General features: G+C 55.9%; 1 protein-coding gene across 3 annotated transcripts; it reads right to left on the bottom strand.

Moving 5' to 3' along the window:
* Window positions 1–6,719: 6,719 nt before the first annotated feature.
* LRRC75B (leucine rich repeat containing 75B) lies at window positions 6,720–13,229 on the bottom strand. 3 transcript variants are annotated; one of them, XR_012066433.1, is made up of 4 exons: window positions 13,032–13,229; window positions 10,479–10,607; window positions 8,923–9,038; window positions 6,720–8,806 (listed from the first exon to the last, which is right to left on the bottom strand). XR_012066433.1 is itself a non-coding variant. In XM_072953539.1 (3 exons), the coding sequence occupies exons 1-3, from the start codon at window positions 13,206–13,208 to the stop codon at window positions 8,997–8,999; spliced, it is 348 nt and encodes a 115-aa protein (XP_072809640.1). In that variant the 5' UTR covers window positions 13,209–13,229; the 3' UTR covers window positions 6,720–8,996. The 3 variants fall into 3 exon arrangements, 1 of the variants encoding a protein (XP_072809640.1); XR_012066432.1 differs by having other exon boundaries at window positions 6,720–7,504; XM_072953539.1 differs by having other exon boundaries at window positions 6,720–9,038.
* Between the last annotated feature and the right edge of the window lie 3,021 nt (window positions 13,230–16,250).

Genomic DNA, 16,250 nt, shown 5'->3' with positions numbered 1-16,250 from the left:
AAAAATACATAATAAATTCGAAAACAACACTAAATACAAAGAAGCCAATGCTCAAGTGTCCAAAAACTGAAGAACGGATAAACAAAAGTGGTATACTCATACAATAGAATATTATTTAGCCATAAAAAGGAATGAATTACTGGCACATGCTACAACATGGGGAGACACAAAAGACCGCATGTTGTACACACAATGCAAGAATAGGCAAGTTCATAGAGACAAAGGCGATTAGAGATTGCCAGGGACTGGGAGAGGGCAGAATAGAGAGTGCCTGCTTAATGGGTATGGGGTTTTTTTTGGGGGGGGTAACAAAAATGTTCTGTAATTAGTGATGTTGGCTGCACAACATGGAGAATATACTAAAAACAACTAAATTGTACACTTTAAAGTGATTGACATGATGAATTTCTTATTATGTGGATTTTACCTCAATAAAAAGAGGAGAGTTAAGCCAACGCAGGTTTATAAATAAATAAAATTACTCCAAAAGAAGACAGAAAAAGAGAAACAATAGATGAGATAAATAGAAAATAAATAGCAAGATGATAGGCTTAAGCCTAACCATATCAATAATCACAGTAAATGTAAATGGTATAAACATTTCAATTAAAAAGCAGAAATTGTCATGAACATAAATACAAAACAGAAACAGACTCATAGACATAGAATACAAACTTGTGGTTGCCAAGGGGGTGGGGGGTGGGAAGGGACAGACTGGGATTTCAAAATTTGTAGATACTGACAGGCATATGCAGAACAGATAAACAAGATTATACTGTATAGCACAGGGAAATATACAAGATCTTGTGGTAGCTCACAGAGAAAAAAAAATGACAATGAATATATGTATGTTCATGTATAACTGAAAAATTGTGCTCTACACTGGAATTTGACACAACACTGTAAAATGACTACAACTCAAAAAAATGTAAAAAAAAGAAAAAGCAGAGATTGTCAGATTGGATTCAGAAAAGCAAGACTACCTACAAGAAACACATTTAAAGACATAAATAGGTTAAAAGTATAAAAGGATGGAAAAAGATAATACCATTGCTAACACTAGTCAAAAGAAGGCTGGAGTATCTATATTATATCAGACAAGTAGGTTTCAGGGATAATGAAAGTCATTTCATAATGATGATAGGGTCAGTTAATCAAGGAACCATAGCAATCTTAAACCTTACACACCTAATAATAAGGCTTCAAAATACATGAAACAAAAAATGGATAGAGCTGCAACAAGACATAGACAAAAGTACAGCCAGATTTCAGTTCCCCTCTCAATAATCAATAGAGCAAGTAGGCAGAAAACCATCAAGGATATAGAAGATTTGAACAACATGGTAAGTCAACTTGACTTTAACATAGGACACCCAACAATAGAAGAATATACATTCTTCTCAAGTACACATCGAACATTTATCAAGATCCAAAGGCTTCAAGCCATATTATGTTGTCCGACCACAGTTTAATTAAATTAGAAATCATTAGAAGAGAGATCCTTGGGAAATCTCTAAATACTTGGAAACAAAATAACACATTTCTAAGTAACGCATGAATCAATGAAGAAACCAAAAGAGAAGTTGGAAAGTAGTCTGAACTGACTTGAAAATGGAAAGACATCAGAATTTGTAGGATGCCACTACAGCAAAACTTAGGTAATTTATAGCACTGCCAACTAAACAGTGTCACTAGCCATCTGGCTCTATTGAATCATTAGACACTGCAGTCGCTGACCTTCAACACACCCTGAAAGGAGTTCAGGGCAGAGATCAGGGATGAGGCACTCTGTGCTCTGGGAAAACTGGCAGAACAGACCTTCAGATAGTTAAATATTTTCAGGAGAAATATTTTATAAACCTGAATTCTCACATCGTTCCATACTTAAAAATGCACTAACCATTAACTAAGATTTCTGTTCCTTGTGACCAGCAGCAACCTTCAACCAAGATGTGTGCTTGGTTGTCCGCACCACCTTCAACAAAATCACGTATATACTGACTTCTCCCCCTAACTCTTTGGAACAGTTTCTCAGAGCTACCTGGGGGGCTCTTTCCTGGGCTGTAGTCCTCAGGGAAGACGCTGAGTAAACTTGACTCACAGCTTTCACATTGTGCATTTAGGTTGTTTTTTTTTTTTAAGTAAACAGCACTAAACACCTATATTAGAAAAAAAGATATGTCTCAGAACAATTAGCTCAGCCAAACTAATCAGACAAGATTTCATTTAAGAACAGAAAAAGAAGAGCCAATGAAATCAAGTAAGTGGAAGAAAAGAAGGCTCCAAGGAGGTATCAATGAAATAGAAAAGAAAACAATAGAGAATAATCAGTGAAATCAAAAGATGATTCTTTAACAAGATCAATAAAATTGATAAACCCGTAGCCAGACCAGTCAGGCAATTAGGGAAAGAAAGAGGAAGACACAATTACCAACCTCTGAGATGGGAGAGGTGACTACTACAGATTCCACAGATGTTAAAAGGGAATCTTATGAACAACTTGATGTCAACAAATTCAATGACTTAGATGAAACGGACAAATTCCTTGAAAGACCAAAACACCAGCGTTCATTCAAGAAGTACTAACCTGAAGAGCCCTACCTCTATTAAAGAAATTTAACAGAAAACTTCACCCAAAGAAATCTTCAGGCCCATGTGCCTTCACTGAGGAAGTCTACCAAGTATTGAAGGAGGAAATAATATCAATTCTATGCAAACTCTTCCCAAAAAATTGAAGAGAAGGGGATGCGTCTCAACTCATTCTATGAGACCAGCATTATCCAACTACCAAAATCTGAAAAAGATATTACGAAAAAGAAAACCATACTGAGATATCACTACCCAAGAGAAAAGGAAATAGATGTTCATGCAGAAACTTGTACATGGATATTCATAGCAGCTTTCTTTGTAATAGCTAAACACTGGAAACAACCCAAATATCCATCAACAGGTAAGTGAATTGTGGTATATCCATCCAGCAGAATGCTACTCAGCAATTAAAAAGGACTGTTGATACATACATCTTCATGGGAGTCTGAAATAATTATGCTAAGTGAGAGAAGTTATTAAAAAAAAGAGTGCACCCTGTATGATTCCATAACCTAAAACCAGAAAATGTGCACGAATCTAAAGGGACAGAAAGCAGGTGAATGTTTGCTGGGGGAAGCATGGAGAGAGGTGGGAGGGAGGCATTACCAAGGGGCACTAGGAATCTGTTGGGCGTGACAAATGTGTTCACTGCTTTGATTAGGGTGGTGGTTTCAGGGATTTATCCACAAATCAGAATGTACGTACCATATTGCACACGTTAAACTTACAACACTTGTGATGTCCACTTAATTATACTTCAATTGTACTACAACGAAGAATTATTTTTTGTTGCTGTTTCGGGGGTGGTAATTAGGTTTATTTATTTATTATTTTTTAATTTTAATTTTTTTAAATGGAGGTGCTGGGGATTGAACCCGAGACTTCATGCATGCTAAGCATGTACTCTACCACTGAGCTGTACCCTCCCTCCAAGAATTATTTTTAACATAAGATATTATTTTAAAAAGTAAAATTGAAGTATATGGCTGGAAAAGGAAATTCCAGTTTCCATTGGTGATTGGCAACTCTCTAGAGGGAGAAATCTCTTCCTTTCTCTCCAGGACCTAGAGAAAAACCTCTGTGCTACATTAATATTGGCCACTGGGGTGATCAGTCAGTTGCCTGAGATTTTGGATTCTCAAGATGAAGACTGTCAGAGCAGCTGACATTTGCTGTAGATTCGTATCTTAAAGCACTTTATCTGGGCTCACATGTCCTCCCTTCTGGGACAGAACCAAAGTCCCCAAGTTCCCGAGTCCTTGGAAAACAGGCATCATTTCTACGTCTTTCCGTGAGAACATCAATCTCAACCTCCTGACAAGGCCTGAGGACGCCGAGTCCCGGGGAGATGAACGCACCCCCGAGCAGGGCTTAGTCCAGCAAGTGCTTCCAGACTCACTCCTCATCAGTCCCCTTCCAGGAGAGGGTACAGCCCGCATCCCCGCTGCCCCCCACCCAACCACTTCGCACATGAGGAAATGGGGGCCCAGGGAGGTCCTGAGCAGTCTTACTGGAGGTCTCTCCCTAATGCAGGACACATGCCAGCAGATCCACCACAATGGTCTTCGGCCCCTAATGGCCTCTGGCAGGAATCTGGGTGAATCTGCCTGGCTCACTTCTTGGCTCCTCCAGTTCCTAGCTCGGTGACCTTGGACAGGTCACGTTACCTCTCCCTGCCTCAGTTTGCTCACCTCCAAAACAGAGGTGGTAATAGCTCTGCCCTCCTACAAATGCAAAGAGAATTAAAGGGGTGTAAAGCCATCAAAACAGTGCTTAGCCCAAAGAGAGGCTATGAGTTGCTCCTTAAATAAATAAATGGCTTCAGCCCTGCATAGTCCCGAGGTTTGGGCTCTTGCCATTCCCCACCCAGAGAGCCCTGGATGGAGGCCCCAATGAGGCTGCAGTGCATGTGCCCGGAGGTCCCATGCAGCAGGGACTTTCCAAACCTTGTGTCATCCCCACTCCAGGAGGATTCAGGGAGGCTTGGTGTACCTAGTTCCCAAGAAGAGGGAACAGGCCCCAAGAGGACCACACCACCAGCGGGTCACAGAGCGGGACCAGGCCAAGTCTGTCTGCCTCCAAGCCTGGGCCTAGGAAGAGGACTGGCCTGAGCGAGGCCCACCTGCAGCCTCCTCGGTCTGGAACTTGGGCTGGAGCTGGCCAGGTGGACACCATCTGCCCACCAGGCTGGGTGAGGCACAAGCCCCCACTTCCTGGCTGTAGAGTAGCCTCGCTGGTGGCCGTAAGGGCCCCAAGAAGGGGCTATGGACACCTGCGTGGGAACAAGACCAACTGGCCTCTTTCAAGCTGTTTCTTGCTCCAGCTCTGTCAGTGCACTGCGTGCGTCCATTTGACAGGCGGGGAGATTGAGACCAGCTGCCACTGCCTGCATTCTCCCAGAGCTCGCCGGGCGATACCTAGCTCAGGTCCTCACACCATCCTGGTGGAAATCTCTCCGAGTGGTCACATTCAAGATGTGTGGGCAGATTCGGGCCAGTGGTGGGCAGGGAGCGAGGCGGCAGGAGGGACACAGACAGCTTGGCATTTCTCCAGCAAAGAGGCGCAGGATATGGGCTTATCAGCTTGCCCGACCCCAGGCCTGCTTCCTCATCCTGCCCTTCATGGCCTCTTCCACCCCGCACCCTGCTTTGCCTCCCCCCAGGAGCCTCAGCCCCCTGCCCCAGAGTGGGGGCTCAGAGGGACACTTCCGTAGCTCCCAGCCACTGGGCAGACCCATGTCTAAAACACGGAGGCCAAGGAGGGGCCAGGACCCCAGGATGCAGCAGTTGAGGGTTGGAAGGCATGGCAGAGAGTGGCCCTGTTTAACAGAGGGGAAGAAGGAGAGACCTGAGGCCCAGAGTCGGGAGGGTCTGGCTGGGTCGGGAGTGGAGCTGGGCTGAACCGGACGGTCTTCACACCCTTCCTACCACCTCCTGGTAAGTGTTCCACCAAAAGCAGTGAGATCAGCAGGACCCGACCTCCGGATGGGGGCGGGGGTGGTGGGCAGACAGCATAGGAGGGGAGCTCCTTTCCTCCCCACCTCCTGCCTGGTCCTGGGACTGACCTCACCCTTCTTGGCCATCTCCCTTCTGGCCCAAGAGGCTTGTACATCCGGCCGCCTGGGGTTGTGTGTAATCAATGCCGATTCACAGTCCCCTGTGGGCCAGAGCTGGTGGGCCCGGGGACGTGGGCCCAGGGGGCCCCGCCTTCTCCTTGCCCTCGGAGCTTTCCTCCGCAGCTGGGTCTCTCCTCATCTGGCAGGATCCTGCTGCCCGTGGACCTGCCCTCCCAGCTCTGTAGGGGAGCCTTGGGCCATGGCTTCCCCACTCCAGCCTCAGTTCCCCCTGGACATCTCTAAATTCCTTTCTTGTCTCTGCCCTGCCCAGCACCTAGTGGGGCTGAACCCCAGCTCCCCACCCAGGGCTGGGAGGTGACCACGGAGTCTGGTCTGGAGCCTGCCCTTGTGGTGCTTGTGGAGGACAGGAGAAGGCCCCCTGCTGGGAGCCAGCTGTCTCCCAGGGCCGCCCCAGTACTGCCCCACCCCAAGGTCCCCTGATGCTGGCCACGCTCACCCCCACCCCCTGCCTGCTCTCTTGGGTTCCCCCACTGGGGAGGACTGTGCATTTGGACCCCCCAGAGCCTGGAGGAAACACATAGTTCTTTGTCTCTGGCCTGATGTTATCTCCTACCCCTGTAGAGCTGCACACTGGCCAAGTACAGGAGGCCTGGGGGTGGGCAGCACTCTGCCCTGTGGAGCACAAGCCTCACTTCCTGTTGGCACAGCCTTGTCCTCAGCCCAAGGGGCCCTGGTGGGGGGTCAGCAGCTGGGGCTCAGGCACGAGCTCTGCCTCTTTCTGGGCTCCCAAACTGCTGCCTCCTGCTCCCTCCTTAAGATGCCCAAGTCCTGCCCAGACGTCAGGGCCCAGTCCCTGGAGGCCTCCTCTAACTCCCAGCCCACAGATGGACCATCCCACCTCCTTTGGTGTCTTGTGGGAATCCTGCCCTGGGAGCACCTGGCGGAGGTCAGTGTGAGCTTGGTCCCTCCCTTTCAGGCGGGCAGGGTCCCTGAGTCCCCAGCCACGGGGCTCACACTCAGTGGCTCTGAGGCCTACAATGCAGAAAGGCCGAGGCAGAGGGGGCATCACCCTTTATTGCGGGGTCTGCACAGCAGGTGCCAGGCCCCTCCTGCTGAGGGAAGGCTGAGGCTCCAGCCTGGACTGACCATCTGGCCTCCAACAAGCCCATCCTCCTCTGTGCCATGAATCCCAGGCTAAGCCTCTGCACTGGATCTGGGGTCGGGGTGGGGGGGTGCTGGGGGCCTCTATCACCCCCTCAAACATGCTCGGGAGCATTGCCAGTCAGGAAGCAGGTACCAGGGTGGGTGGCAGTTCACCTGGTGCAGCAGGCCTGAGGCTTGGGCCCTGGTCCAGCAGCTGCAGAGTCCCAGGTGGAGGCAACGGCTGTGGCCACAGCCATGTCGCCCTCAGGCTCCAGGTCTCTACCCTCGTAGATGGTGGGCAGCGAGGTGCACTGGCTCAGCCGCTGGCGCAGGCCGACCAGCAGGGGCTGGGGCAGGGAGGCCACGTCCACACTGTTGCCCAGGTCCACCCAGGCCAGCACCGGGAACTTGCTGGTGTCCTTGACAGCCTCGGTGAGCTCGCGGGTGGCGGCCCGGGTCAGCCGGTTGCCGTTGAGCAGGAACTGGGTGAGGCGGGGCAGCGTCCAGAGGCTGGGCAGCAGCCGGCGCAGCAGCTCGTCACTCAGCCCTGTGAAGCTCAGGTCCAGCACCGCGAGCCCGGCGCCCCGGCTGCCCAGGTAGCGCGTGATGTGCTGCACGTCCTGCGCTGACAGCGGGATCCCTGACAGGTTCACGGTCTCCCCCGCCAGCAGAGTCCTCTGGAGGCTGCTCTTGAGGCTGGGGGGCAGTGGCAGGTGGGGAGGTACTGAGCAAGGGCCCAGGGACTGCCTTGTGGGTCCCCACCAGCCACAGACAATGGCCTCTCAGGGCAGCCCTGGGTGGTGGCAAGGCCCACCAGGCCCTGCAGGCCGGCCAAACTGGGGTCAAACTGCCACTTGCTAAATGACTGCCCACGACTAGTGCTCGGAATCGCTCTGAGCCTCAGAGTCCCCTTTGGCTAACGGGGGACCTGGCCATGAGGATTATATGCCCATGTGTTAAGGCTCTGTGAGCTGGGACCCTAAAAACCTGTCATGCTCCTGCTCACCACACTGTCACATCTGCTGTCTCACTTATTTTCATGCCAGCCCGGTGGGATGGGAACGACGATCCTCTTCTGCAGGTGTGCAGAGGGGTACTCCAAGAGGTGACGTGATGCTTCCATGGTCACACACCTCTAAGGGGGAGCCAGGTCTCCAAATCACGGGCACTCTGACCCCTGCCCACACTTTTTTTTTTTTTTCACTTGGCTCGTCTAAAGTCAACCCTTTGGAATAAAGATCGATGTTCCTGTGAGGGTGACGGGGTATCAAGCTTGGGGGCTAGAAAGGGAACAGGCCCAGTGAGAGGGGAGGTGTTGGGCATGTAGGTGGGGACCTGTCCTGGGGGAGAGTTCCCTGTGTTCTGAACTGGGAGGGAAGTTTAGAGGCGCTTTCCCTGGAACCCCTCGCTGGTTCTCTCCTGTCATGTGAGCAGGGCTCACTAGGCAGACAGGCCTGCCTAGGGACTGAAAGTGCTGAGAACACCTCCAGGGCCCCCGCCTGCCAAGGCAGGGAACAACCCCATGGGCTCTGGGCTCAGCAGGGGCCACCAGGTCCAAGGGGGCAAGCAGGGGAGAGAACCAGGGCTGAGGTTCTGGGCCTGGGCGCCAGTGGCTGAGTCTGGCCATGAGGCTGTGATGGAGTGACTGAGAGGGGAACCCCATGGCGGAGTAAGCCTTTGGGCTGGTTGTGGAAGCCTTAGCCTGGCAGAGTGCCCAGAGGGCTGCAGGAAACTCAGGGCAAGACACTCTGCCTCTCTCGGCCTCAGTTTCCTTCCCTGTAAAATGGGCATCACGACCCAGAATCTCCGTCCCTCACGGCCTGTCATGGGGACTCAGCTGACTCCTGCTGAGGTCCTCTTGGTCCAGGGGGCCAGGCCCTGTGGCAGGCGGAGGGCTGAGGGATGGCCCGAAGGCAGCAGGCAGGTCACATGGAGAGTAAGTAACTGGGCTTGGGGAGCTTCTGCCACCACTCCCAGTGGCCAGGAGGCGCGGCTGTGCTGCAGACGAGGGTGAGGGGCCCATGGTGGGATTTCAGGCACCAGCTCTTACTGAGAAGGGCCTGGAAAGGGACCCCCAAGGCCTGTGTGGTGGGGCTGTGGCTGAGCTCCCTTACCAGCTCTGGGTCTTCCTCTGGGGCAAGCTGGACCCTCGCTGCCGCTTGGAGTGAGGGGTGAGGTGGTAGATGAGCTACCGACAGATCTTGTCCAAGGACTTCCAGAGCTCATAGTCCTGGGGGGAGGCAGCGTTGTCAGGGGGAGGCTGAGCCCCTCCCGCCCCCCGGGCCTTGGGGACCCAAGCCTGTGCATGCGCACAGTCATTCACTCACGGATCACTGAGCTGCCCACTGGCTCTCCCCCTCCACCCCCACCCCCTACTCCGCCACGGCCTGGCTCCGAGCCAGGGGAGGCTGCCCACTGGGAGCTGGACAGGCAGGTCCGAGGCCCGCAGTGCCCGGCGGGAGGAAGCCCAGACAATGGGCCCTTGTTCCCTGTCCTCAGGCCCTGGGCCAAAGTCTCGGGCTATCAGCCGGCTCCCTGTCCATCCTCAGCGCCCCCCTGGTACACGCCACAGGGGAAGGCAGGACCAGGCCCCTCCAGGGAGCCCTGCTCCACTGACGCCACCCCCAGGGAATAGGAACAAGCCAGGTCAGCATGCTCTTCTTCCTCTCACTCTCCAAGCGAGGCCGCGCCCCTGGGGCCTGGGTCTGGGCTGCCAGGGCGGGGAGGGTTAAGGTTGTGCAGCCCCACCACCTGGTTCCCTCTTGGTCCCCATGGGCCCTCGCAGAGGCCCAGCGCGGGCAGGATACGGGGTGCTCTGCTTTCCACAAAGCTGGCACTGAGCACGCTCCACAAGCTAGCACATTCTTCTACCCAGTCCCTCTGGTAACAGCGCGCACACACAGTGGCAGCAAGCCCTAGTGGTCACCGTGATGGCTCTAGGCTAGCCTCAGAGGACCCTCGGCAGCCCGCGCAAGTGAACGTGGGAGTTCCGAGCTGGCGGGGCCCCTAGTGGGGCCCCGGAGACTTGCTGTGACGAAGGGCTGGGGGCTGGTGGCTGGCCACATGCTGTGTCAGGAGCACGGCACCTTCAGTGCTCCTTGGCAAGGCATCTGCAGGTGCCGACAAAGTTGGTGGGGGCGGGGGAGTGATGTTCTGGGCAGATGTGGTGGCACAGGGGGGAGGCTGCAGGTGGCAGATGCCAACTCAGTGTAGGAGGGACTTGCCTGTGGCATGAGCTGCTGTGGGAAGCAGAGGGTGCTTGTCCCCAAGGGGACATGTGGACAGGGGTTCCAGGTAAGGGCAGCTCTCTTCTGGCTCTGGGAATCGGGCTGGGAGTTTGGTTTTATCAGCGGGTTTGTCAGAATGTCTAGATCCCGAAGGGTCCCCATACGATTTCCTGCCTGGGTGCCAGGGCCTGCACACAGTCCCGCTGCCACTCAGGAAACAGGTCTACCCAACACGACTTCCCAGGGCTGGGAAAGCACACTTCACATGTGTTCTGACTGCTGGCCAGTCTAATACACTGAAACTGGCATCAGGTCCTAGAGAGGGGCGGGGACCTGCCTAAGGCCAGGCAGCAGGCCAGGTGAGGACCCAGATCCTAGCTCTCAGCCCAGGGGTCTCCTGGCCCCTGTCAACCAAACAGCTCAACCTGGAGCCCAGGCCTCACCGACTTGGGGCACTGCAGGTCCCGGGCCAGGATCACAAGCAGGTCGTGGGAAATGGGGTCCACCAGATTAAGGAAGGCCACGTTCCTGTAGAGGATGTCTGTGAGAAGGGTTCCCTCGAGGCCCAGGTCCTGCAGGAGTGAGAGTCGAGTGAGCCAGGGCTCAGGCCTCCCTTCCCCAGGGCCCACCCCAGCCAGCCGCAGCCTCTCACATCCAATCCCCTCTCTCCATTTCCCTCCCAACAGGCAGTGTTGGGTCAGCTGTCCAAGGGCAGGTGGACCCTTTAGATGAGCAGAGGGTCGATGCATCAGGGGCCTCAGGGAGGTGATAAGTAGGTCCAGGAACTCTTAGACTGGTTCCCTGGAGGTGAGACATTCTGCTGAGACACCTTGCCTCCTCTGGGACTGGGCTTGTCTGGGGGATTTTTTGGGGGCTACTCTGATGAGGACCCCATTGCCCTCCAGCATCCCCTTTGGGCCCCTTGCCTCTCTGCACCTCTTCCCAAGCTCTCCTGAGCTATGACTACCATCTCTTTGCTGACAGGTCCAGGCCCTTCCTATCAGGGTGGACCCCTCTCTCAGCTCAGATGTCCCAAAGGCAGCTCAGACTGGGCGTGTCTTGTCTCTTGTCCCCAGCTCAGTAAAGGGTACGACTATCCCCATCTTCCCAGGCACCTGAGCCTGAGCCCAGGAGTCACCCCACCCTCTTCCCTCACCCCATCCCTGCCCAGCTCTCACCACCCCAACTCATTGCTCAAGAAGGTTCAGCCTCAACCCCCAACAGCCTCTTCCCAGGGCTCCCGTTTTCCTGACACTCCTCTGGGCCATCTGGCCAGCGCCAGCTCTATGAAACGTACACCTGAGCTTCACCCTTAACCCCTTCGGTGGAGACCAAGTGCTCTCAAGGTTCTTTGATGGCAGAGACACTCACAGCCTATGGTTTCAAAACTCACCACAGCCTGGCATTCATGACCCACCCGCCTGCCAGCCTCTCTGTTCAGCTTCCAAGCCTCCCACCCCTCCGACAGACCCCACCGACCGACCCCTGGCCTGCCCGCCTTCATTCCTTGGCCACCTCCTCCTGTTTCTCTCACAGGCTTGGTGTGGTGCCTTTTAGGGAATCCATTTAGAGGATATATGGACAAGCTGATGGGGCAGGCACAGCCAGGGCCTCCAGACCCCACGTGGGCCCTCCCCAAGCCAGACAGTGATGTGTTCTGTGCATAAGCCCAGGGCATGGGAAGACAGGCCGGGCCAGAAATTCGCCCAAGGGCCATAACTGCAAAGTCCCTGTAGCTTATGGGGCAGGACAGGCCCCTCAATGATCCTCGAATCCCAACCTCTGGGACATGACGGGCCACCTAGCCAGTTTCCCAGCTAAAATGCCCAGTCAGTGCCTTGAGCTCCAGACACCATGCCAGAGACCATGTCTCTAGGTGGTCTCTGGCTGTTTCATGCTGCTCTGTTGTTTGCATTTTAAACACTGTTCAAGTTGCAGGTGCTAGCTAGGGAGGATCCAGACGAAAGGAGGGGGAGCCGTGAGCCTGGCCTGACCCAGACAGGGTCCCAGACCGCAGCCTGCCTTCTATTGGTCTGGATGGCTCCTCTTAAAGGGCCAGCCCCACCTTTCCAGCCAGCTGGGCACAGAGAAAGGAAACCTAGTGCAACAGGAGGAGCAGAGCTGGGACACTGGCAGCTGGGCTCTGGCCTTGGCTGGCCCCCAGTTTGCTCTGTGGCCCTAGGCTCACTACTTTTCTCCAGGCCTCGGTTTCCCAACTGTAATCATCCACCTGCAAGCCAAAGACCACCAGCTGATTTCAGCTTACAGGGTGGGGCAGGTTGTGGTGGCAGCTGCCACAGGGTGTGGGAACGTGGGCAGAGGGGGAAGTGGTTCGCCCAGTGGTGATGTTGGGACCAAAACTCATGTCTCCTAGGGCAACTCCACTCAGGTAACTGGTGTATGTGGAACCAGAGCCCCGCCCGTCCAGATGTGCTGTTGTGATGTACAGATGCCAGGTGTGTGTATTCGCTGGGTGTGAGCTGCTGTTAGGAGGTCGGGCATAGTGTCCTGTGGCCCTTTCTGGGCTGCCATGGTACCATGGTAAGGTGGCGCCCACTGACCAGCTGGGCTGTTGCTTCCCAGGTCCTCTCTCCGGGGTCCAGTGCCGCACCTCCCTTCACCCTAGGGTGGGGCGCTGCCCTCTTCCCACTGCCCCGCAATACAAGATGACTCGCCCATCACCTGCCACTCCTTTCAGCCGTCCTCCTTTGGGGCACCCTCAAAACACACACACACTACTGGCCTCAAACCCCAGAGATGCGGACCGTCATGGGACCCCCTCCACACTCACAGTCCCCTCCTCACTAGAGCCGACTGCTCTCCCTCGCCCTCCAGCCCAGACGAGACCCCCACCCGCTGCAGCCGGTCGTAACCTCCCCTCGGAACCCGCCTGGCCCGCGCGCGTCCGGGGCCGGCCCTGCCTCCCGCGCCCGAGGCCAGCGCCGCATCGCCTCCCGGCCCCTCCCCCGGCCTCCGGCCCCGGCTCCTTCTCTCGCCTGGCGCAGGAGGCGCAGCAGCTGCCGGGCGCGCTCAGGCCGCCGCTCGCGGAGCGTGGACTGGATCTCGCGGAGCCAGCGCACCCGGCGCTCATAGGGCGCGGGCCCGCACCCCGCCGCCGCCCCGGCCTCCGAGCCCGCGTCGGACCCGGCCCGCCGGCACAGCCGCGCCCCCATGGCCGCCGCGCGGCGCGCGCGGAGCGGGCGGGAGGCCGGGCCGCTTGCGCCCCGCCCCCGGCCCCGGCCCCGGCCCCGCCCCCGCCCCCGCCCCCGGCCCGATCCCGCCGGGGCTGCGCCGGGTGGGGAGCGCGGGATCCGAGTCTGCCCGCCGGGGCCGAGGACCGGGCGTTGGAACTGAGGAGGCTCCTGCTGGGGGCCCCGGAGCTCCCACACATTCAGTTCGGGGGGGTCTCGCTGGAGCAGGCCCTCGCCCGGGCTAGATCTGGCTCAGCGCTGTCGCCCGGAACCAGAGCCGCTAGGGAGAGGCGCTGAGCCGGGCCGGACGAGGTGGTGCCTGGCGCCTCTCAGCCCTCCGGCCCCAGTGCTGACTGTGGAACAGCTGCTCTGGCCGTGCATAGAGCACTGGACCTCGAGTCAGGGCGGGGGGACGGGGGGAGGGGTCCGCTGCTGTTTGCCAGCTTTAGGCAGTGCCAGCACCTGCTTTCCAGACTCTCCCCCTGTAGGGAGCAATTGTGGTATCCGAGCTGTCCACCCTGCGTGGACACTCCTGCACTGACAAATATTTACCACCCCCTCCTGCTTGGCTCAGGGCAGACTTGGACAGGCGGGCCCCCTCTGACATACACCTGGGACAACTGTGGGATTGAGAAGGCTGGTTAACCATTCAAGCCGAGGCTACCAGTAGGCGGGCTGCACCTGTCCCTGAACTTAGGCTTCCTTCCTGACAGGAGTGGGCAGGCAGTGTGAGAAATGGGGTCCCTAGCTGCTCCCGGTTACCGATTTGAGCTAGGAACCCACTAGCTGGAGGGGCCTTTGCTGGAGGCCTGCTGCACCTTAAAGCATACCTCTCCCCAGCTCTGGGCCCCTCACATTTCCAGGGTAAGGGGTATTTGGGGCACTAGACTCCAGACCCCGACTCACACAGCAAGGAGAGTGTGTCTAGCCTGGGAGGACAGTGTAGCTGAGCCATGTGGTGAAGGGAGGCCATCTGAGGGCCCATGGTAAGTTAGGGAAGAGTTAGGCTCCTTCTTCTGGGTTAAGAATTGCTCCCAGGAGTGTGTCTGGAGACAGAATGCTGGGCTCTGTGATCCCCTGAGTCTGAGCCCCTGAGAAAAGGCAGAAGGCAGGTTAGTGTCCTTGTCCCCTGACTCCCCACTGAACCCTAACCCCTGTTGTTGCCTGCTTAGGCCCCCCCATTGGGCCTGTTCCTGGGCCCATCCTATCCTGGGCCCCCCTCTTTCCTGCCATCTGCCAGCTGGACCCATTCCTCCCCCAGCCCCCGTGCCTGGGGCCACCTTGGCATCACAGGTTTCCTCCCTGGCAAACCTACATGCTTGCCTGGCCTGCCGCTGGGGCCAAGGTGTAGTCACTAAACTGACGTGGTGGTGAAGGGACCAGAGACTTCAGCCGCAGCCCCCTTGCCCCGGAGCCTCTCAGACCCCTCTCCTTAGAGCTGACAGCCTGGTAAGACCCCTCCCAATCTCAGGGCTGGAGCCAGAGCTGGGATGTGTCCCAGGTCCTGACCATATTCTTCCAGAGGCTGAGCCAGGCCTGGACACTGTTCCCTCAGATGTGAGAAGGCCAAGGGGGTGGGGGCGCGGTGTCAAGGGGAGAGAGGGCCGAGCCTGGGTGTCATGAAGTGGGCAACCCAGGCAGTGGCAGAGGGGGATGTCCAGAGCTGTGAGTCCTATGGAAAGTGGAGGAACTGTTCCCCAGGCCGACCCCTCACCCCACCGCCCCACCCTCGGTGTCCTTGGCTGAGAGATTCCTGGAGAACATTTTCCGGGAAAGGAAGGGGGGTGGCATCTGGGTCCAAATCCCTGGATGGGCCTCCCTCAGCCTCCTGAGGGGGTGGGGGTGGCTAGCTTGACTTTCTGGCCTAACCTGATTGGGGCAGGAGGCCCCAGATATAGAGCTGTGCCCTTGGGAGTGGGAGCATTGTTCCCCCTCACTAGCTAGCCTCCCTGTGTGCTTAACTGAAGGCTGCTGGCCCCCTCCCTGGAGTTGCCCTGGGCAGCAGAGCTGTGCTAGTGGAGACCCCGTGGAGTTGGGGGGGGTGCTGTGATGTTGCCCTCTCAGCCCTCAGGGCTGAAGTGGGGGTTTAGGAGCTGGCACCCTGTCTCTCGGGGGCAACCCTGCCACCCCTGGGCGGACAGCCAGAGAGTCTCTGGGGAGCCAGAGTCAAGTGAGAGGGATACCGCCGGACCCCAGGCCCTGCTAGGGGCATCCTGGGCCCCAAGTGGGGCCCACCAGGAGACAAGCAGCACTGACAGCTGGTGGCCCAGCTGGGATGACAGGGAACCAAAGTCCAGATGACCCAGCAGGCAAGGTGGAAGGCTATGGCCAGGGCTGCACTGGACCTGTCCCACCTTTGGATCTCTTGTCTACCCACTTAGTGGGCTAGTCCAAGCCCAGGAGGAGGAAGGCCAGCCCAGGACTGACGGTACCTCAGCAAGTAGCCAGGTGCCACTAAGCCTCTACAAAGAAGGACACAGGATGGTTTCAGAACTCACCAGGAGGAAGGAATCAGACAGACATGCTATAGAGACAGTTTCCCCTGGAGCTGGCTCTAAGGGACAGGTTGTGAGCCTTCTGCTAGGCTGGGAAGCACCGTCAGGGTCACAGGTCCGGCTCAGGCTTTGGATTCAAATCCCCCAGAACCTGCCCCCTTTTGGGTTTACAAACTTGGGCAAAGGAGGTACCTGTATTAGCTTTCTCTGGTGATCATAACAAATTACCACATACTTGGTGGCTTAAAATGACAGAAATTCATTCTCTCCAAGTTCTGGTGGCCGCATGTCTGACATCAAGGCGTTGGCAGGGCCGTGCTCACAGTAATTTCTGCCAAACTGTTTCCTCATCTATAAAATGAGGAAAATAAAATGTCTATCTGGCAAAGATGCTGTGGGATTAGATGCGTCAAGGGAGGCATCCAGCACACATCGGTGTTGGACGTGTGTGAGCTCTAATAAATCTTCCCTGGCTTCATACCAAATCCAGCTGACAGCCATCTAGCTTCCATTTAGTGATAATCACTGA

The sequence above is a fragment of the Vicugna pacos genome, chromosome 32 (genome assembly GCF_048564905.1).
Source record: "Vicugna pacos chromosome 32, VicPac4, whole genome shotgun sequence".
Classification (NCBI taxonomy): domain Eukaryota; kingdom Metazoa; phylum Chordata; class Mammalia; order Artiodactyla; family Camelidae; genus Vicugna; species Vicugna pacos.
This window is presented reverse-complemented; position numbering and strand designations above follow the sequence as displayed.